The sequence below is a fragment of the Chaetomium strumarium genome (genome assembly GCF_033439665.1).
Source record: "Chaetomium strumarium strain CBS 333.67 chromosome Unknown B0T15scaffold_8, whole genome shotgun sequence".
NCBI classification, from domain to species: domain Eukaryota; kingdom Fungi; phylum Ascomycota; class Sordariomycetes; order Sordariales; family Chaetomiaceae; genus Chaetomium; species Chaetomium strumarium.
Window position 1 is genome coordinate 111,969 of NW_026944436.1, and position 19,415 is coordinate 131,383.

Below are 19,415 nucleotides of genomic sequence, written 5' to 3' on the forward strand. Positions count from 1 at the left end.
AGGAGTTGTGGATCGCGCGCGACGACACATGCTGCTGGCAATGGTGCTGACTACCTCTCAGCATTCCTGGCTTCCGAGCCCGCCTCCCTATTCCCGAGCTACTCTATCTTGACCGGCCACCCAACTCCTGAGCCTACCTGCGGCGCATCCCACGAGCGCGGCAGCTTTCTGTTCTTCTCTCCTTCCTGATCAGTGGCCCGTAGATGGAAGTTTGAACGTATCGGTCACGGAGAAGAGCCTCCGGTCCCGAGGGAGGGGAAAAGGATACCGAATCTCATGAGAAATGGGGCCTAAAAGCAAGAAGATAACCAGGGGTTCCAGGTTGGTTGTCACTAAGTCGCCAGGCACCAACGGGACGGCGCTGCTAGAATGGCCCAGCTGGGGGGTTGTCAAATCGACTCGGTCCCGAGCCTTGTGTCTTCTGCCCTTCTCGGCCTCAGCTCAGCACAGTACAGTGCTCATCAGCGGTGGGCTAACTGAAATGCGCGTTTAATAGGACTGACACTCCAATGCTCGATTCCGACACTGAACCAACAGCAGCAGTTCCGTCGGTGTTAGCCAGTGCAATGGGCAACTTTGGAAGTTGTCCATTACGTTCCAGTCAGGGTGTTACTCCGGAGCAGGCCTGCCATCTGGCGCTGAGCTATTGACAACTGTCAACCAAATAGCCGGTTGCCTGAATCATGTTAAACCCCTAACCCGGACAACGAACGACCACGAGTTCAATCAAGCAGCATCGCGACACAGGTAAACAGCAGCAGGTGGCATCGTCAAGGACTTCCATTGTTACTGCCGTAGGTGGTGTGACTACCTGGTGATAATACGGCCCGGCAATATGGAGCCCGGCTCTCCCGCTGAAGGGCTGCGGGTGCAGCTCAGAGCGGACTCGGATGCTGCCGCACCTCCTGGTGCAGCAGACAAACTGGACTCAAAAAGGGGTAAGACGCATGCGCAGATGCATGCGCAAGTGGCAGCGGCCCAGGTCCACGACGTGCTCAGCCTGCTCCTCGCCTTCCGCTTCCTCAATGCGCTCTGTATGCGCAGCTTCTTCCAGCCGGACGAGTACTTCCAGGCACTCGAGCCGGCATGGAGCATTGCCTTTGGCAGCGGCAGCGGTGCCTGGTTGACCTGGGTATGTATATCAATCAAACTCTCATTCTGTTTGTTTTATTTTTTTGGAGGGGCTTTTGCACTGATGTGCTGTCAATGGTTTAGGAATGGCAACACCAGCTCCGGTCGTCGCTCCATCCGGCGATCTTTGGGCTGGCTTACAGGGCCGTCGATGGGGTGATGAGCTTCTTGCACCTGTTCCCGCCCTTTCGAGCTTTTATTCTTGTGGCATTGCCTGGCGCGCTGCAATCTGTGTTTGCAGCACTGGGTGACTTCTACACCTGGAAGCTGGCCATGGACATTTATGGCAGGGAGAGCAATGCCCCGTGGGCTGCTGTCAGTTTATTTATCTCCATCATCCCAATGTGGGTTTGTTCGTCCGTATGCTGACCCGAAGCAGCTGTGGGTGACGGTGCTCAACCCGTGGCAATGGTATTGTTCCACCAGGACGTTCTCTAACTCGCTCGAGACCACTCTGACTATCGCCGCGCTGTGCTACTGGCCCTGGGAGATGCTTGCCGGTGCGGAAGCAAGCCAAACCAGGCCGCTACAGCAACGAGATAGCGTGACGAGGTAAGGCTCTCATGAGGCCAACCGTCCCCAAGTCTGTACTGAATCTTTGATAGCCTCCGGATCTCTCTCGTTTTTGCGGCAGTCGCCGTGCTTCTACGCCCAACCAACCTGCTCATATGGCTGGTCGTCTTGGGGTTTTCTCTCGCTAGACTTTTGCTTACCGGAGGATCACTACTTCCAAAGTCTACCGTATGGGTCCTCGTCCGAGAGATTGGGGTATGCGGCGTGGCGGTTCTGGCTTTATCCCTTGTTTCGGACCGCCTGTACTTCGGCTTCTGGACCTTCCCGCCGTACAAGTGGCTGTACTTCAACATCTCGCAATCACTGGCCGTCTTTTACGGCCACATGCCCTGGCATTACTACCTATCACAAGGCGTCCCGCTGCTCACGACCACCTTCCTCCCGTTTACTCTTGTCGGGCTTTACAAGGCGGCCTCCTCACCCTCATACAACCTCTCCACCCTGCAGTCCAACATCCTCCGAACATTGGCCTTCACCACATTGGTCATGATCGCCACCCTATCCCTCATTTCCCACAAGGAAGTCCGCTTCATTTACCCGCTCCTTCCCATCCTGCACATCCTCGCCGCGCCCTACATCAGCGCCTTCTTCACGAAGCCGCCCGACGCAACACCAACACCAACACCAACAAACCAACCTGCAGGATCCACACCCTCCCAGTCCAGTCCCGCCATCCTCCGCCGCAAATTAACCCTCGCCTACCTCCTCTCCCTCAACCTACTCTTAGCAGGCTACCTCTCCGTCTTCCACCAATCCGCCCCGATCGCGGTCCTCTCCTTCCTCCGCAGCGAGTTCGAACGCATCCACCCGGACGCCCTAGCGATGCATCCCTCCGCCTCTTCCTCCGCCTCCTCCTCGTCGTCGTCATGGGAAAACGAAAAGAACGAAGAGAAAGAACTGTTCGCCCTCTTCCTCACACCCTGCCACTCCACCCCGTGGCGCTCCCACCTCGTCTACCCCGCCCTGCGCGCCCGCGCCCTGACGTGTGAGCCGCCGCTGCATACCGCGCCCGGGTCGCTGGAGCGCCAGACGTACCTCGATGAAGCCGACCGCTTCTATCTCCTCCAAGAGGGCGGGGCCGCGTTGTATGGTGTGAGATTCCTCGCTGAGGAGATGTGGCCTGGCTTGGTCTCTTCTTCTTCTTCTTCTTCTTCTCAGTCTCATATACAGGGGTGGCGAGGGGAAGAGGAAGAGGAAGGGGAAGGGAAAGGGAAAGGGAAAGGGAAAGGGGAGGAGATACCGAGGTATATAATTGGGTTTGAAGGGATTGAGCCGGTGTTGGAGGCGTTCTTTGGTCTAGAAGGACCCGCCAAGGGTATGGGTGTGAGGCCCCGGAAGGTGTGGTCTGCGTGGAATGGGTTGTTTAATGATGATTGGAGACGGAGGGGAAGGCTGGTTGTTTGGGATACAGGGGTATATGGCGATTCTTATGAGGCAACTGATGCTGAGAGGGGAGAGGGAAGCGGGAGAGTGGTTGATGAGCTTTGAGTGAGGAGTCGCCCTGGTGTCCCCTACCTGGAAATGGCAACCAAAGGCATATCGCACGGCAACACACAATTGGGACAACCTACAGGGGACGGGCGAAGTATGACATCTGGGTATTTATTCGGCTGCCTGTCCAGGAAAAGCCAACGCGAGATTTTCCGGCCTGTACTTCCTGTCGTAAACATGCGGAGTCCTCCGAAAAGCCCTGAACGTCCGCCCATCGCTCATAAACACTCATCCTAGCCCTGACTGTATGGGCAATTCTGAACCTGTGGCTTGATTGCAGCCACTGTCGTTCAAGACCTCGCAGCCTCCAGCTCAAGCTCCAGCTGCCGGATGCGCTCGCTCTGGTCCTGGGGGGCCGCGCCAACTCTCTTCTTGAGCGTCTCAACCTCTGCGGTGAGGCGGGCAATAATCTGGGTCTGCGCCGCAAGCTTCTCGTTCTGGACGCCGATGACCTTGACCTGTTGCTCAAGGAGCTGCTTGATCTGCTCTAGCGACGCCTCGACCGCCGGGTTGGACACCGCGGCTGCTGCAGGCGCCGCGGCGGGAGCCGCTTCAGGGATGGGCGCCGCAGTAGCCTGCGGCGACTTGACTGGCGATGCGGGCTTCGCTTGCACGGGCGGCGCGGGTGTCGTGACGGGCGCTGGCTTAGTCGCGGCCCGGACGGGAATAGTACTGGTGCGCTGCGCGGGCCGGGTGATCTCTTCGAAACTCGAGGTCTCGGCATCGTCGTCAACTTCCTCCTCGGCATCGTCTTGGAACTTATTCGCCATGGCGGAGATGGAACTCTTCTGGTCAGTAATCGTGGCGGGAGCACGAACGGGTGCCGGCGCAGGCTCAGGTTCCTTCTTCGGTGCCGGAGCAGGCGCCGGGGCGGGAGCTGCCGCGGCTGCGGGAGGTTTGTAGTCGGCAGGGACCTCGACAGGTGCGTTGCCCTCGTAGACGCTTTCCAGATCAATCTTGGCCGGGACCGCCGTCTTTCCGTCGAACCACTCCTTGGCAGACATGGCGGGCTTCGTGCCGATGGCGGGAGGGTAGATATCAGACTGGAAGGTTTCAGCGCGCCGAGGCACGGTAAAGGAGATAGGCTCGATGTATGCGTCGTTGACGGTCTTGTAAGCTCTCATAACTTCGTTCTCGTGGACATTGATGCCGCGGCGCGGCAGGAAGGCGATTCCGCGCTGAGGATCGGCTGATTTGTATTCGGAAAGGAACTCGAATTTGTCGTTCTCGTACTCAAAATAGCGAATATTGCCGTCGCTGGTAGAAGGTAAGCACTCGTAAGTTGCCCACATACCGTGAAAGTTGCTTACCCTTTGCCGGCGAGGTACAGGCAGTTCGACCCCTCGTCTGTCGCAACCACGGGTTAGATAAGACTCCGCAGTAACAACGGGAGAGTGCAGACTTACCCCAAAAGGGCATGCAGACACCAGAAATCGAGTCGAGAGAGGTAAAACCACCGATGGGGTCTTTCCGGCCGGGCTCCCACAGACCGATCTGGCGCTCGCTCATTCTCGAGAAACCGGTGGTCACAATGCGGTTGTGCTCGCCCATCCACACTGCGCGGCTGTTCTTGGCGCCCTCATGGCCCGCATACTCATGAACGGGCTTCTCCTGCCGCACATCCCAAACACGCAGCTTCTTGTCCCGGCACGTCGTCACCAACATGGCACCATCCGGGCTCCATGACATACTCTGCACAATCTCCGGGTGCCTGAGTGTGACGCCAGCCTGACCGGTGCCAATATCCCACAGCTTGATGGTCAGGTCGCCCGAGGAGGAAGCAAGAATGTGCTCGGCGGCGGGGTTGAAGAGGACATGCCCGACTTTTCTGCAAGACAGTGAGCAAGGTAAAACGGTCACAACAAATAACACGGTCCGCACCTTGAGTGGCCAGACAGTCTGCTAACTGGCGAGACATCAGGGATCTCTTCGGCATCTGTGTAGAGGGTGAACCCCTTGGGCACCTCCCAGATGAAGACCTTGCCATCATCAGACGCTGAAGCGATGATCCGGTCATTGAAAGGGTTCCTATGTCTGGATCAGGTCGGCGTTCGCATCGCAACGAGGCAAAGGACGCACGCACCAGTCTGTGTCTAGCACGGCCGCCGTGTGGCCTCGAAAGAGCGGTATTTGGTCGGGCAGCTTTCCGCGCTCGTTCAGGGGGATCACGGCAAAGGCGCCGCCACCGCTGGCCTCCCAGTTAACAGAGAGATATTCGGGGTTAACCTAGCAGCAGAAGGTCGAATGGTCAGCAGCTGTTCGCAATGCGACAGCACGCCACCCAAGGCGCATTCGGGCAACAAAGTCGGTCAATACCTTCACAAGGTTGGTATCCCAGGCATTGCGGCTGATGTGGAGGTTGTCATAGCAGAACTCCTTTTTGGTGGGCTTCCCAAAGACGTGTCCTGGTCAGAGGATCGGTCAGTAGCTGCCGCATGCGATGCCGCTTTCCCGGCGTCGCGCAGCGGAGCACGCGAGCAGAGCTAAGGACGCCTACGATATTTCGACGCGCGCACGAATCGGCCAGCCATCGGGTCAAAAAGATGAGTAACCAACGGCCAGCAAAGGACGCTTGTAACGGAAAAATCGGTCGCTGCAGGTTTTCGTCTTTGGAGCTTGAACAAGTTCAGGGGCAGATGAGGTCAAGATAAAGGTAACTCTCCCCGGTCGCTTTAGCGAGGCTGAGTTCGGTTACCTTAGCGTGGCGTGGCCCGTCCACCCCTGTTCCTGGTTGCTTATTGGCGGTTCTTTGGGGGCCCCTCCAAGGGATCGCCCAGAACATCCAGTCTCCGAGCCGCATCTCTTTCGGCAAAGGTCAAGAAAACACAAACAACGGCATTACCGGCACTGTATTCAAGCACTAGAGTAACTTAGGTACTATGTACGCCAGCGGTAGCAAGCAGGGCTCACAGTATCTGAGCCAACAATAAACGGCTTCACCGGCCTCTTAGCTCAGGGCAGTGCACGGCCGTTGTCCTCATGCTACCCCGCGCTAAGGGTTGGAGAATCGGAAGATCTCGTCAACAAGGCCGACTGGTGTAGTGGTTATCACGTCTCGTTCACAGCATAAGCTGAACACAATTGGAGTAATTCCACCGAGAAGGTGCCAGGTTCGATCCCTGGGTCGGTCATTGCTTTTGCCTCACACACCTTGGTGTCCGTTCTGCTGTCGGCGACATATACTTTTTGGCTTAAAGCTGGAGTATTCACGCATTGCTCTCTTTCCTTGTGTCGCCATGTGGTTTTCGGCCGATCAATTACTAAGTAGTACTGGTAGACTGAGAGGGTTAGGGTTCGAGTAGTCAACTAGCAGTAACTGGTAGTACTAGTACCTACTAGTAGTAGTGTACTGTATAGTAGTACTTCGTAGTACTAGTAGTATGATGAGCATCAATGTACTATGAATCGCTTAAGGTATAAATATGTTTGAACTTAAACTTTGTCTTAGTAGTGAGACTTATATGGATGGTTAATAATGCCATACCCTTTGGAATAGGATGGTACTAGTAGCTCACGTTGTTGTCCCGACGTTGTTAAAACACATGGGATGGGCAACCAAGCTTTGACCAACCAGGAAATCTCCAAATAAACCATGCCACAGCTATCGTCACAAGTCGGCTTCTCCATCATCCAAGTTTCAGACATGTCTACACTCTTTTACGGACGACCGCCAGATACGGTAATACGAATTCCGATGACCTGAAGCGCATTTTGGAAGGTTGCGTCTGTACACGAGATAATACAATATTATAACCCAGGACCCGCGCACTCAATTCGTACCTGCCTTCTCGCGATGGCGAGCAAGGCAAAGTCCCGCTGGACAGACGATGAAACGGATGCGGTCCTCGAGGCGCAGCTGAAGAAGGAAAAGGAAGAGAAGAAGCGTCTCAAGGCCGAAAAGGCACGCAGGCTTGAAGAGGAAAGGCAGGCTCGGGAAGCCGCCGCCGCCGCCGCAGCGCAACAAGAGGGTGACGGCACTCAGGGACCCCCGGCGAAACGACGAAAGGTATCTCAAGAGCCCGACGCGAGACAACCCGCAGGGACGTCCGACACAAGCGTCAATGCCCCGAGATTACTACGCTTTGAAGGTGGCGCGTTCGGCACCTGCCGCAGCGTCGAGAACTACGACAAGCTTAACGACATCGAGGAGGGCGCATACGGCTGGGTATCACGGGCAAAGGAGATTGCGACCGGCAGGGTGGTGGCGCTCAAGCGGCTCAAGATAGATCCCAAGGACCGCGGGGGGTTGCCAGTCACAGGACTGCGGGAGATCCAGATCCTAAAGGACTGCGACCACAGGAATGTGGTCAAGCTACGGGAGGTGGTCGTCGGTGACGACACGAGCAAGATTGAAAAGTACGAAATCAAGTTCTGGTATGCTTCCGAAACGTGCGCTAACCTGACTCTCCGCTCGCAGCATCTTCCTCGTCCTCGAGTTCGTCGAACACGACCTGAAGTCCATCCTCGAAGACATGCCCGAGCCCTTCCTCGCGTCCGAAGTGAAGACTCTCCTCCAACAGCTCGCGTCAGGTGTCGCCTATCTACACGACAACTGGATCCTTCACCGCGACCTTAAGACCTCCAACCTCCTACTCAACAACCGCGGCCAGCTGAAAATCGCCGACTTCGGCATGGCCCGCTACGTCGGCGACCCCCCTCCAAAACTGACCCAACTCGTGGTCACCCTCTGGTATCGCGCGCCCGAACTGCTGCTCGGCGCGACCCGGTACAGCGCGGCCATCGACATGTGGAGCATCGGCTGCATCTTCGGCGAGCTGCTCACCCGCGAGCCGCTGCTGCAGGGGCGCAACGAAGTCGACGAGCTCACCAAGATCTTCGAGCTCTGCGGCATCCCGACCGAGGAGACCTGGCCGTCCTTCCGCCGCCTCCCCAACGCGCGCGGGCTGCGCCTGCCCAGCAACAGCAACAAGAGCGCCATGACGGGCTCCGTGATACGGGCCAAGTTCCCACTGCTCACTTCGGCCGGCGTGGCGCTGCTGAATGGCTTGCTGTCACTCGATCCGGACAAGAGGCCGACTGCGAAGGAGATGCTCGCGCACGAGTACTTCAAGCAGGATCCCAAACCGAAGCAAGAGGCGATGTTCCCTACTTTTCCGAGCAAGGCGGGCCAGGAGAGGAGGAGGCGGCGCGAGACGCCGAACGCGCCTGCCAGGGGCCAAGAGGCTGTGGAGATCGGTGCGGTGGACTTTAGTGGGATATTCTCGGGGAGGGAGAGAGAGGAGAGGGGAGGGGGGTTCTCGCTGCGCATGGTATAGAGTCTATCAGCCGGCAGCTGTGACGGATGCTGTGCCAGCGTGATCTGTTCTAGAACCACGGCCTGCATTAAGGTACCTAAGTCCACGAGACACGCTTGATTACCTTAAGCTACCCAATATATATGCAAGATGCCGCAATCAAAAACGTACAATGCAGTGAATCCCATTCTTCCTGGTCTCTTCAGGTTCTGTTGAACCGCAGACATGAAAACGACCCAACTAAATGCTCACAATATCTTGATCCAACGCCACTCCCGAGCTTTGCGCACCAGATTAGTGTAAAGACCAGGCCGACTTATCCAAAACCTTAGAAGCACATTAGAAGGCATATTTCATATCACCTTCTCTATCACACCTCAGATCACAGGAATGCTCCAAAGCCCATGACAAACCAAGTAAAGCTCAGCACTGTAAGGGCGCTCATCACCACCGCCGCTCCAACAGCGCGGGTATCGAGCCCAGACATGGCACCACTGCACGAGGCGCACTGGTAGCCATCAGTGTTGTTATGATATTCTTGCGGCTCGTACAGGCCAAAGATGAAGCCCGAGAAAGGCGCGAGATAGCCCGGCTCGGCCGTGGCGCTGATGCCGCCGTCGGCGTCGGCTATCACCAGCGTGTACTCCTCCGTCAGCAGCGGGTTCGCCACGTGGCTGCTCTGGTAAGCGCCCGTGTCCCACGTGTAGCTCCCCGGCGACGCGAACGACATGTTCTGCGTGAGCGTCCATGGCTGTGCCACCGAGCTGTACTTGACGTAGATGTCGATCGCCGTCGGGTTGGCCTGCAGGTTGGTGTAGTTCCACCCCCAGGTCACGTAGTCGCCGATCTTGTAGAGCTGGTAGCCCGCTGTGACTGCCGGGGTTATCATCACCACGCCGCCCGGCGGGTCTTGCTCGTTGAACGTGGTCTTCTTGGGCGCGCGCGTGCGGGTGCTGTTGCCCGTCCCCCTGCCCGTTCCGGTTGACGTTATGGTCATGCCGCCGGTATTGAGGTTTGTTGTGATGACCGACGCACGGCTGCTCGAAGCGGTTTCTTGGGAGTCACTGCTCTTATTGTCGTTATTGTTGTCGTCGGACTTGGAGGGTGTCGATGTTGGGGTCGCAGTAGGAGCGTCTAGCAGTTGCATGTTAGCGCGCCGTTCAAATTGACAGAGCGCCAGGGCGATGCCTACCTGAATCGTCCTGCCGGACAACTAGTGCATCAAGTTCCGGAAGCCATCTAGGCCATGACAACGCAGAAGTTGCATGGGAGAGGGACAACAGGGCGATGGCCAACTGGCCGGCGGACAGAGGAGCCTTCATGACGGCGACCTGGAATGACCAGGGATGATACCGCGCGCTGAATCCCAAATTCTATCCCTCCACAGTCACTGCACTGTATCCGCCTCCAAAATATTCTTGTTCGACACCGGAGAATTAGGTCTGTAGTGCTCAGGTTGGTCGACGGATGGTACGTTTACTCCGTGGCACGGCGTTCGTTGGCGCAGCCCCTATTATTGGACGACCGAAAACAAGACCCGTGAGAAGCGTGGGGAAAACAGGACGATCGGCTGGACCGAGGCTAGGGCGTATAGTCAAAGACGAGGGGATTGTAGTCGACGGAAAGCAGACAGAGCGAGCGAGCGTGGTTGCTGAAGAAACAGAGAACGAGGGCCTGGATCGCTCCCAGCAGCAGGGAAGGATCTGAGTGATCGGAGGCGGAATGCAGATGCTCGCAGGTTCGACGGGATCCAACGAGCAAGCAGCTGGCGGATGCACTCGGGGCGTTGTGGCCAATAAGAAGTGCACAAACCGAGCTGAGCCAGGGACATTTGTGGCGCTGGAAACAACCCGGTCGACCAGGTTGCGCCATTGGAATGAGGTGCCCGGGAATCCCCAAGTCAACGCACTGCTGGAATTCGTATTTGGCGGGGCTACTGAAGGAGATGGAGGGCGATTGTGGATGGCATTGCGGTGATCGAGACGAGCTCGGTAACACCCGCATTATGCTGTATTTTTAGCAGTTGCTTTGGACACGAGAGTGTGCGACAATACCGATCACGCATAAACAGTTGTGCCCTCCTCCCAGGACCAGCCCAATTCAGGTCCCGGCGGCTTCGCTGACTGCCGGACGATCTTGACTACCGACAGGTCACACTATTACCGGGTCCGCGAGACTCCCAGGTTCGGTGTAGATAAAAGTCGACTGTCATGTAAAGATTTGCCATCCTGTGAAATGAGAGACTTCCTCTCCAGGACTGCCGTTGTGCTCCCACTCTGTGGAGTTATCCACAACCATGAGACCTTTGCCGCGACTCCTTCATCCGGACTGGCTGGCAGGAGTTTCTCGTCCCATCTGCTGACTGGCCAAGGCCAATAGCGTTGAGTCTCGAGACATGTGCCGCCGACACCATTCCCAAGCCGTACCGTGGTTGCAGGATGTCATCTGCCTGCATTCCTGTTCCGTCTTTCGGGATTCTGCTTACAGCGGAGCCATACACTACCTTACACTTTGATGGGATTGACGGCGACACAGTTGTCGTTTAGCATCCAGCCGCCAAATTATCGAGTTCGTAATCTCGACGATCACCTCACTTGCGAAGGCGCAGTCTAGATCGATGATCAGGCCACAACTATCCCCAAGATAACCTGGTATCCGTATAGCCGCCGACAACGAGAATGCTTGTCCAGAGACACAGGTGACCTTGAAACCTTGATACTGCGTTGTGAGATGTAATCGCAACGGACATTGCCGTTTGACATTTCTCGATACGGTGGCTGTCATATCATAGGTACCGAACCTATCTTCCACCTTCCACCTTCCCGTGACCATCCAATAGGTGGTCTCGAGAGCATTGGACATTCCGACACCCGATGGCGCCACTGAGCCGGCGAAACACCTAACCAGCTTCTGCGGGCCTGAGCAGACCGGTTCTGCTACCGCAGACGTGCCTTTCGCGGATACAGTGTCTGAAGGCTATGCCATCTATGCTGGAAACCAGCGATCCATATCGCGTTCTCTCTTCTCGCTCACTGCTTTGTTGAGTGCGTGGATGGTGCTCGACAAGAACATGGAGATAGGTATGGAACCAAACGCTCGGTGACTGCGAAAGTTCGGCCGAAGCTGGGGTTTTAAGTGGTGCTCTGTGTGCCCATTACTAGCGCGCGAAAGCCGCCAAGTGCCCGCGGCGCAACGGCGACAGCGTATCGCACGTGAGATAACCAGAGCAATGACGGCCCACTATTGGCTGATCCGGATAGTAGGTCGCGGCGCGGCGCTGCTGAAGTTGGTCCCTTGGGCTGCAGCTTCGTCCCGTCCTACATACGGGAAGTACACCGGTCCCTCCTTCCGGCCCAACAGGAGATTATCTTTGGGAGGACTGCCGCTTTTAGGCGAGTATTTCGCCAACAGGCAGTCTCTCGTCCAACTTTCCTTCCCTTCACTAGCATTTCCCTGGGTCGTTGGCAGCAATGTCGTCCTCTAGCGGCGCGGCGGTTACTATCGACCGCGGTTATTTTGATACCCTCATGCGAAGGTACGTCCCCTCTGTCTTGTCATGCCACCGGCGATCAGTCGTTTTCCCGCATACACGGGTGCGCAAGGCTAACTATGTGCCATTCAACGCGTAGAGCACAGTTTGTAGGTTGAGGTCACCATCGATATTCGTAAACCTGGTCAACGATCCTAACTCCGGCCAAAGAATACCGAACATGCCAATTACAATGGGCACTCGTCTTCCGTGGTCATTTCGCGGGCCGAATATGACAGTCTCACCTCGATCGCGAAACAATACGGTAGCCCATTCCTGACACCCTCGAGTCCGGTCCGCGGGGACTGACTGCATCAGCGAACCTCAGGCGAAACCTTCTTCGCGGCGGTGTAGGGGAAGAAACGGTGGATGTACGATCCCAGTTGGGCGGCCCGGCGAGAGACGTGTTAACGAATGGCAGCTTCTCAGCCAGGATGACGAGACGATACAGACGGGGCATTCTCAGGCGACCCCGGCGCCAGTGCCCGACCCCAACGAAGACGGAGGTGCGCGGCTGCACGCATGCACACAGCCCTCTGCTAGTGCCACGGGCCAGCAGAAAGCAGTGTCACACGCCACCCCGCACGGTCGGTATCACGAGCGCTCCACGTGGGCTGATGGCGATGTAGACGAAGACGGAGACGAAGACGAAGAGAATGCTGTAAGCGACACGGAGTCGCATATCGAAGGTCCTCCTGGCGCCAACTACGCCAAGCCCCTCGCTCAGCGGCCGCAGTTTGAGCGGCAATGTGCCCGCACGATTCAGCTTTGCAACTTGGCGGACGGCACCACGCATGCGGATATCACGGATGTGGTGCGTGGTGGCATGCTTCTGGATATCTTCGTACGGACTCACGAGCGCTCTGCTGCAATCTCTTTCCTCCACTCGGCGGACGCCAAGAGATTCTACGATCATGTCCGGCGGCATGATCTGTATATCAGGAACAAGAGGGTGGGTAGACCTTGGCTACGTCGTCTGTATGACGGTGACTGATTTGATGGGCAGGTCGAGGTCAAGTGGAGCGACCGCCAGTTCGTACTTCCCGGTCATGTCGCAAGCAAGATTGCCATGGGCGCCAGCCGTAACCTTGTCATTATGGGTTACGATAATAGGCATACCGAAGAGATCATCCGCGAGGATCTGGACCATATCCACAACCTGGTAGTGGTCAAGGTGGAATTCACGGGCGGCAACTGCTACATCGGCCTCAACTCGGTCCACAATGCCATCAATGCGAGACAGTGCATGCTGAGCCGCTGGTGTGTACGCCCGCAGCGAATAGGTTATCGAGAAGAGGCTGACGAGTGAAATAGGCGGTATAAAGGCAAGAAGATCAACTACGACGTCGATGAGTGCGCTCAGCCGTACCCGCAGCCGGCACCCAAGATCCGTAAGGAAGTGGCGCCACCTAAGAAGCCGCTTGCGGCAATTCACAACCGTTTCCATCTCCTGAATATCGATGATGGCGAAGAAGATGACATCGCGGCAACGTTTCAATCGAAGAAGTCGGTGGGCATCGTAGCCTAGGACCCTACGGGAAAACCTCACAGGCACCGGCTTCGGCAAATGGATTCCACCCCGATGCTGAGCAGCTCGGGCCTCGAGGAAGCCCTCTGGGTCGATTAGGAAATACAAGGATGAGCAAGAGAAGCATAATCCCTTTTGCGCGCGAGGCAGGCGTCAAAGATACCCGTGGTTAGTCCCGGGGATGTTTACGGCAGAATGCTCATAGGTGGGAGCTAGCGGCGCGAGGGCATCTTCCCACGCATTTCATCATGTCAATGCTTTGGTGCCAAGCAGACAGAGCGCATTACTTTGCTGTACGGAGGATTTGGTGTTTTACGGCTCCTTTGTCACTTGGACTACTGCCCTGCAGCCGACATCGCACCTGCCCCTGAGAGGTCGCGCGCATCTCTTTTCTCTTTCGTTACGTCATGGCGGTCAATGGGCCCCACACGACTGCAGACGGTCAGTCTTGGCCTTTCACATGTAAACAGCACGGCGGGGATTCATCGTAGGTTACTGGTATTGTAGTGTAATATTTCGAGGGTGAGCGCATGATAAACTCATCTCCCAATGAAGATTTGACTTCTCTAGGTCAAAAAGGATGCAGCGAGCTCCCAATACCCAAATGTGACCAGTCATGGGTTTGAAGATGTCAGATCGTGGCGCTTGAAGCAGCAGATCTCGATCAGCAGAGAAAGCTAGCAGGCAAGATGCAGAGCACTGGCAGGATATGCGAAGTGGCATTAGCCCGCGGGAAGTGGGTGAGGTAGTAGAGCACAGTAAAGCTCAGATATACAATCATGGATACCTCACAATCAGAAGCAAAAGACCGATAAACATGCACAGCAGATCTATGCGAATTATTCTTGAAAAAGTGTTGCTCTGAATTGCGCTGATAAAGCGACAACGCTGTTGTTGTCAGGGGGCTCTGAGTGAATGAGTCTTATCGCTATAGATGCTGGTGAAGGATTCCATCTCTCCTTGGCCGATGCTCGAGCGGGCCCGGGCCGGCCCCAGATTCGCAAGCCCTTGCATCTAATACCAACCTTCCTATCGCCCGGAGCTCGTAACTGATTCCAGGTACGACAAGAGGAAGCTACGGTCAGCTGGCGAGATAGGTGTCTGGCTACCGCGCCGTGACGCCGTGGCACTACCGACGGCGGGCTCGTTGCCACCGGCGGAAGCAAGAGACGCCACCCGCGACCGGGGAGTGCTAGACCGAGGCTGCTCAGACACCGGCGGCTCCCTCGCCTTCCCCTTCTCTTCGGCCGAAAGTCCGGCTGGTAAAGGCTGCGGCTCTTTGCTAAAGAGCGACAGCAGCTTCTGCCTCTGCTCCGGGTTCGAGTCCTTGCGTCGGTGGAGCGCACCGGTTGGCTGTTGGTGGTGGAATGACGGCACAGCATGAGTTCCAGATGGAGAGTACTGCGCGTAGGGGAGACTGGCAGCTTGCGCGGCAGCGTAGTTGAGCTGAGGGGATCTTTTGACCTCTTGTTCCGGCTGCTGTAACAAGGCGTGGTCCCGAGGCGACGGGATGCCTTGCCGGTCTGCATTTCTGGGTTCTTGAGGGTTGAGGCGCTGTTGCAAGCGCTGCATCTGGGCCTGCGCATCCGGGGATTGGCCTCGCTCTGTCTGCTTGGGCCGACTGAGAATTTGAAAAGACCGATACGGCAGATTTAGCTCTGGATTCATTTTCGTAGGTCCACCATTGACTTCTGAAGCCGTCATGGCCGCGTTGGCCGCAGACGTCGCCTTGTACGCAGGGCTGCCGGGTTCAACTTTCTTCGCCGAGCCATCGTCCTGCTGTGTTCTGCTGGATTGCATGCTGGACTGCATCTTGAACTCATTGCTCAACGGCGACCTCGGACCCGATTTCTTGAACATCTCCAACAACGCCGAGCGGTGAGAGTCTGCCGGTTGGGCAGGCTTGGACGCATGCTGGGCCGCCGGCGGCTGCACTGCGCGTGGAGATGTCCGCATCGGCGCAACAGGGGCCATGTGGTGCGGCAGGTATTGCGCTGCAGGGTTGGATCCTTGTGCGGAGGGCACATTGGGCCAAGGGACCGGTTGACGCTGAGTTTGGTGCTGGTTACTGGACTGTGAAAACCCAGTATCTTCATGAGGAGTATTTCCAAGGGGCTTGTTTACCGTGTCCTCACGGGGGCCACTTCTGAAGGCGTTGAGCAACGTCATTGCGTGGCCCGTCAACTGGGTCGGCTTCCCAGGCTGTCTCGGAGGTGCGTAAGCGTCATTCGTACGGGCAGCAAGCGGATGTGCACCGCCCTGCTGGACTTGGGAGCCGCCTTGACTATTCATGTCTGGAACGGCAGGAGTCGGGAGGATTCCTCTTGTCAGCAGGGACTGCTGAACCTGAGGCGGCAGTGGTTGTGGGTGCAGAAGCACGGGCTCGTTCCGCTGCTGCTGCGCTGGGTTCACGAAAGGGTTGCGACCGTAGACCTGAGGCAGCACCTGGGCATGTTGTTGGGTTTGTTGAAAATATCCGCGGGGGGCATTCTGGTTTGGGTTGGGCGGGATTGGGAAACTTGGTGGCGGCTGATAGTTAGGAATCGGCTGTCGCTGAGTCGGATGGTGGTGGTGTGGGGTATTGGGCTCCGGCGGATTTGTATAAGTAAGATCGGCCGGCGTATGTGGGATATGAGTATCAGGCTGCTGAGGCTGCGCTGAGCCCTGATGCGATGGCGCCTCCGGGCCCTTCCGCAGAAGCGCCATAAGAGCGTCTCCCTTGTCTGCTTTTGAGATCGTAGACGGATTTATCTGCAGACCCTGTGTAGGTGGTTGTACCTTGAGAAGACGCTGCAGTTCGCGTGTCGCGCCCTCTAGCGTCTCGATTGCTGGTGTGCCGTTCGAAGGAGGCGCCACCGGCTCCGTTTGGGCTCCAATGTCGTCCTCGGTGAGAGGCTCCTCGACCCCCACGTGAGTAGCCAGAAGAGATGGATTCGCAGCCGCTCGGGCTGCGTCCTTCTTCTTCTGCTGGACGACCCATTTCTTCAATGGCACCAGGAATGGGGCCACCATGTAGAACTTGTTCGCGTTTGACGCGGCGGCGACGCTATTGTGGGAGTTGTTGCCTTTCTTACGAAAGGCCGGCAGCTCTGACAATCTGTACCACTCGACTTTGCTGATCTCCTTCCGCGTCTTCGGCTCAAAGACGGTGTCCGTCGGGACATTGCGGAAGACATAGAGACGAATCTGCTGCTCCCTCATCGACATTTGGATGTACTTGATCTCGTCTTCCTTGGGCACTAGGCCCGCCTGTCTGATGTCGAAGCCGGTCTCCTCGTACACCTCGCGGATGGCGCAATCCAAGTCGTCTTCGTCCTTGTTGATCTTGCCCCGCGGGAAGCTCCAGCTGGCACCCTTCTTCCAACCCCTCACGAGCACGGTCGAATCCATGGCCTCGTTCAACAGAATAGCACCCCTGACTGGGACCCGCGTTTTGTACTGGAGGAACTCTTCGAACGCCCGCATGTGGTTCTCGACCGAGAAGGGGGCTAGCAGCGGACAGTGCTGGAATATCCGAAGGCAGAAGCTCCGCAGTGACATGGACGGCAGTGTTGGGTCCAGAGGCCGAATAAAGTCTTCGTAGAACCATTGCGCTTCCTCAACTTGGAAACAGATGCGCGCTACAGACGAGAGATCCTCCTTTGGGAGATGGATGATAAAACGGACGCAGAGGTCGTCCAACCCTAGACGCGTCCAGGGTCAACAGAGTGCCAAACAGAGCGAGGGCCGAGTCCGGTTAACCTACAGTCTTCGAGTTGCATTTTGTTTTCGGCCATGGCGATGTCTTGTATCGAGCATATCCACGGCGGCGGTTGACAATCACCGGCTGGCCACGGATACTTGGTCGTTCTAGCGAGCTGCGCTCGTTTCCGACACACAGCCTAGGTAGCTTTGCTGCCGTGAATTCAGTCAGGTTGACGGCGTCGGCGGGGCGGGCGGCTGCACTGCAACTTCCCCACCGAGGATGTGCCAACAACAACCAGAAATAGGCAGTTACAAACTCAATCGACGTCTTGCCTTCGCCAAGTCGATCAGGGCGTGCAATGTACCAATACGATGCCGAGTCGGAGTGTTTTGGGCGGTACTTGATGTTCGCAAGGGCGACAACGTGGTATAGACAGTCATTGTCCCCACATCAAACAGCGAGACATGTCACGACTCTCAACATACGTTCAACAAGCTTTCGCCACGATTCAGGCGGCAGTCAAGCCACATTCAGCTTAGCAGGCGTGGCGGTGCACTGCTCCACAACCCGCATTCGTGAAGGCCTCCGCGCCAGTGACAGGGGCGCAAACCGGAGGGAGGGACGGGAGGTCTCCATAGACGTCATTGCCCGAAGCCAAAGAGTTGCACGCCCACTGACGACGCTGTTTGATGAGCAGACTGGACGCAACCATGAGACCAATACCAGGCATAAATGAGAAGGGCCATGCCGTGCTGGCCACCATCGGTTCTCATCTCTTCATCTCCATCTCCAGGCCATAAAAGACCAGGTGGCCGGGTTGCCGTTCGCTAGACCGCGCCAAAAGCGTTTCTGAGCTGGGCCCCTGAAACACACAAAGCGCACTCACTGGCCAATACCACAGCAAATCCACGCCACACCAGACTGATAGCCGCCGACAACCATAACAAAGACCTTGACAAAGCGATAACTGTTTATAATTCGGCCTACTGCCCTTGAGCTTTCGGGCTCGCCCGTTGTTACTCATTTTCATAAACGAAACTTCACAAATCGTGGGGCATACTGTGACTGGACGGCACCATGAGCAGTTTGGCTCTCAAGCTCCTCGAGAGGAGGGCTTTCGGCAAGCTCCAAAGTGAGAAGAGGAGCACTAACTCAGATGTATGTGCAAACCTTCTTCCCCAGTGCAAAGGTTGGAATTTGAAAACTGATACCTACAACCGCAGAACCCATACGAACACAGAGTACCTGTCTTTAAGAATGGCAAATGTGTCGGCCACAAAACCGAAAAGAGACCGATCCCAGAGGGCCTGTCTCGCAACGACGTAAAGATCTTGAAGAAGGTCCGCAAGAGGGCTTACCGGTGGGACATGGGCTTCTCCTGCTGCTGCTTGGGTTTCCGGTTCGGCTGGTCATCCATTATTGGCCTCTTCCCTGTGTAGGTTACGCCCCTGCCGGGCTCCTCTCGATGTGGTTGCTAACTGGTATTGTCAGCATCGGAGACTTTGCCGACCTTTTCATGGCGTTGGCCCTCATTAAGAAGGCTTCCAAGGTCGACGGCGGGCTGCCGAAAAGACTATACAGCATGATGTTCACCAACATCATGATCGACTTCGCTCTTGGCTTCATCCCCGTCCTCGGCGACATCGTCGACGTGTTCTACCGCGCCAATACTCGCAATGCTTGGCTGCTCGACGCTTATCTCACAGAGAAGGCTAAGGCACTCAGGGAGGGTGTGATCACGGATCCGGACGGAGGGTCGAAGGTCCGGGTGCCGTCCGAGCTGCAAGTCGCCCCTGGAGATCGGGATCTCGAAGAGGGTATCGGACCGGTGGCGGTGGCGGAACCGACACCGGTTCCACCCGCCGTGACACCAGCCCGGACACCGGCTCCGGTGGGGACAATGGCGCCTCCTTCGAGGGCACCGGCTCCCGGTCGGAGCCTGACCGGTCAAAGGACGCCTGGTCCTGGTCTCCCAGGTCGGCAGATCAAGGACCCGAGAGACCGGAAAGGGTAGCGGTTGCTCAGTGGCGAGGAAAGTGTGTTGGGCGGCCCAGCACGTTAGATACATGATCGTGGGGTAGTAGATTAGTAGAATTGGAGCCTTGGAGGTAGGGCATGGATTGGCGTTCTGGTTTGTCATTACAGCTCAGACAGATATCATGATACCATGGCGAAAGCATTACCTTGTTGTATGGATCTGATGAAGAGAGCATTTGTGCAATG

The 19,415-nt window shown here is 56.6% G+C and overlaps 7 protein-coding genes and 1 non-coding gene across 8 annotated transcripts; 5 read left to right on the top strand and 3 right to left on the bottom strand.

Annotated features, from left to right (window-relative positions):
- Positions 1-717: 717 nt before the first annotated feature.
- B0T15DRAFT_316987 (glycosyltransferase family 22 protein) lies at positions 718-3,339 on the top strand. Its single transcript, XM_062864006.1, has 4 exons — positions 718-1,132; positions 1,216-1,446; positions 1,511-1,683; positions 1,737-3,339. The coding sequence occupies exons 1-4, from the start codon at positions 836-838 to the stop codon at positions 3,190-3,192; spliced, it is 2,157 nt and encodes a 718-aa protein (XP_062717371.1). The 5' UTR covers positions 718-835; the 3' UTR covers positions 3,193-3,339.
- B0T15DRAFT_316948 (uncharacterized protein) lies at positions 3,339-5,993 on the bottom strand. Its single transcript, XM_062864005.1, has 7 exons — positions 5,693-5,993; positions 5,512-5,600; positions 5,279-5,421; positions 5,077-5,223; positions 4,602-5,023; positions 4,506-4,542; positions 3,339-4,452 (listed from the first exon to the last, which is right to left on the bottom strand). The coding sequence occupies exons 1-7, from the start codon at positions 5,724-5,726 to the stop codon at positions 3,486-3,488; spliced, it is 1,839 nt and encodes a 612-aa protein (XP_062717372.1). The 5' UTR covers positions 5,727-5,993; the 3' UTR covers positions 3,339-3,485.
- A 229-nt stretch (positions 5,994-6,222) lies between these two features.
- Positions 6,223-6,326, top strand: B0T15DRAFT_t211. Its single transcript has one exon. It is a non-coding gene; the product is annotated as a tRNA-Val (tRNA).
- Positions 6,327-6,988: 662 nt separating this feature from the next.
- On the top strand, positions 6,989-8,471 carry B0T15DRAFT_487831 (kinase-like domain-containing protein; the record flags this gene model as incomplete). Its single annotated transcript, XM_062866462.1, has 2 exons — positions 6,989-7,551; positions 7,613-8,471. 2 exons carry the CDS (start codon positions 6,989-6,991, stop codon positions 8,469-8,471), a joined length of 1,422 nt encoding a protein of 473 aa, XP_062717373.1.
- Positions 8,472-8,651: 180 nt separating this feature from the next.
- Positions 8,652-9,901, bottom strand: B0T15DRAFT_317007 (uncharacterized protein). Its single transcript, XM_062864007.1, has 2 exons — positions 9,643-9,901; positions 8,652-9,584 (listed from the first exon to the last, which is right to left on the bottom strand). Exons 1-2 carry the CDS (start codon positions 9,770-9,772, stop codon positions 8,833-8,835), a joined length of 882 nt encoding a protein of 293 aa, XP_062717374.1. The 5' UTR covers positions 9,773-9,901; the 3' UTR covers positions 8,652-8,832.
- Positions 9,902-11,496: 1,595 nt separating this feature from the next.
- Positions 11,497-13,507, top strand: B0T15DRAFT_563004 (uncharacterized protein; the record flags this gene model as incomplete). Its single annotated transcript, XM_062870600.1, has 6 exons — positions 11,497-11,985; positions 12,080-12,089; positions 12,151-12,244; positions 12,363-12,931; positions 12,986-13,239; positions 13,294-13,507. Exons 1-6 carry the CDS (start codon positions 11,921-11,923, stop codon positions 13,505-13,507), a joined length of 1,206 nt encoding a protein of 401 aa, XP_062717375.1. The 5' UTR covers positions 11,497-11,920.
- A 947-nt stretch (positions 13,508-14,454) lies between these two features.
- On the bottom strand, positions 14,455-17,416 carry B0T15DRAFT_317101 (uncharacterized protein). Its single transcript, XM_062864009.1, has 2 exons — positions 17,253-17,416; positions 14,455-17,190 (listed from the first exon to the last, which is right to left on the bottom strand). The coding sequence occupies exons 1-2, from the start codon at positions 17,281-17,283 to the stop codon at positions 14,537-14,539; spliced, it is 2,685 nt and encodes an 894-aa protein (XP_062717376.1). The 5' UTR covers positions 17,284-17,416; the 3' UTR covers positions 14,455-14,536.
- A 683-nt stretch (positions 17,417-18,099) lies between these two features.
- Positions 18,100-19,289, top strand: B0T15DRAFT_317092 (uncharacterized protein). The gene is made up of 3 exons (XM_062864008.1): positions 18,100-18,350; positions 18,416-18,627; positions 18,684-19,289. The coding sequence occupies exons 1-3, from the start codon at positions 18,270-18,272 to the stop codon at positions 19,204-19,206; spliced, it is 816 nt and encodes a 271-aa protein (XP_062717377.1). The 5' UTR covers positions 18,100-18,269; the 3' UTR covers positions 19,207-19,289.
- The last annotated feature ends 126 nt before the right edge of the window (positions 19,290-19,415 follow it).

Coding starts and splice junctions, on each gene's coding strand:
- B0T15DRAFT_316987 (XM_062864006.1), top strand. CDS start 836: ATGGAGCCCGGCTCTCCCGCTGAAGGGCTGCGGGTGCAGCTCAGAGCG. Junction 1,447..1,510: donor GCAATGCCCCGTGGGCTGCT/GTCAGTTTATTT, acceptor GACCCGAAGCAG/CTGTGGGTGACGGTGCTCAA. Junction 1,684..1,736: donor CAACGAGATAGCGTGACGAG/GTAAGGCTCTCA, acceptor AATCTTTGATAG/CCTCCGGATCTCTCTCGTTT.
- B0T15DRAFT_316948 (XM_062864005.1), bottom strand. CDS start 5,726: ATGGCTGGCCGATTCGTGCGCGCGTCGAAATATC. Junction 5,422..5,511: donor GGGATACCAACCTTGTGAAG/GTATTGACCGAC, acceptor TTCTGCTGCTAG/GTTAACCCCGAATATCTCTC. Junction 5,024..5,076: donor AGACTGTCTGGCCACTCAAG/GTGCGGACCGTG, acceptor ACTGTCTTGCAG/AAAAGTCGGGCATGTCCTCT.
- B0T15DRAFT_317007 (XM_062864007.1), bottom strand. CDS start 9,772: ATGAAGGCTCCTCTGTCCGCCGGCCAGTTGGCCATCGCCCTGTTGTCC. Junction 9,585..9,642: donor TGTCCGGCAGGACGATTCAG/GTAGGCATCGCC, acceptor TGCAACTGCTAG/ACGCTCCTACTGCGACCCCA.
- B0T15DRAFT_317101 (XM_062864009.1), bottom strand. CDS start 17,283: ATGGCCGAAAACAAAATGCAACTCGAAGACT. Junction 17,191..17,252: donor CAAAATGCAACTCGAAGACT/GTAGGTTAACCG, acceptor GGACGCGTCTAG/GGTTGGACGACCTCTGCGTC.
- B0T15DRAFT_317092 (XM_062864008.1), top strand. CDS start 18,270: ATGAGCAGTTTGGCTCTCAAGCTCCTCGAGAGGAGGGCTTTCGGCAAG. Junction 18,351..18,415: donor AGAGGAGCACTAACTCAGAT/GTATGTGCAAAC, acceptor CTACAACCGCAG/AACCCATACGAACACAGAGT. Junction 18,628..18,683: donor ATTATTGGCCTCTTCCCTGT/GTAGGTTACGCC, acceptor TGGTATTGTCAG/CATCGGAGACTTTGCCGACC.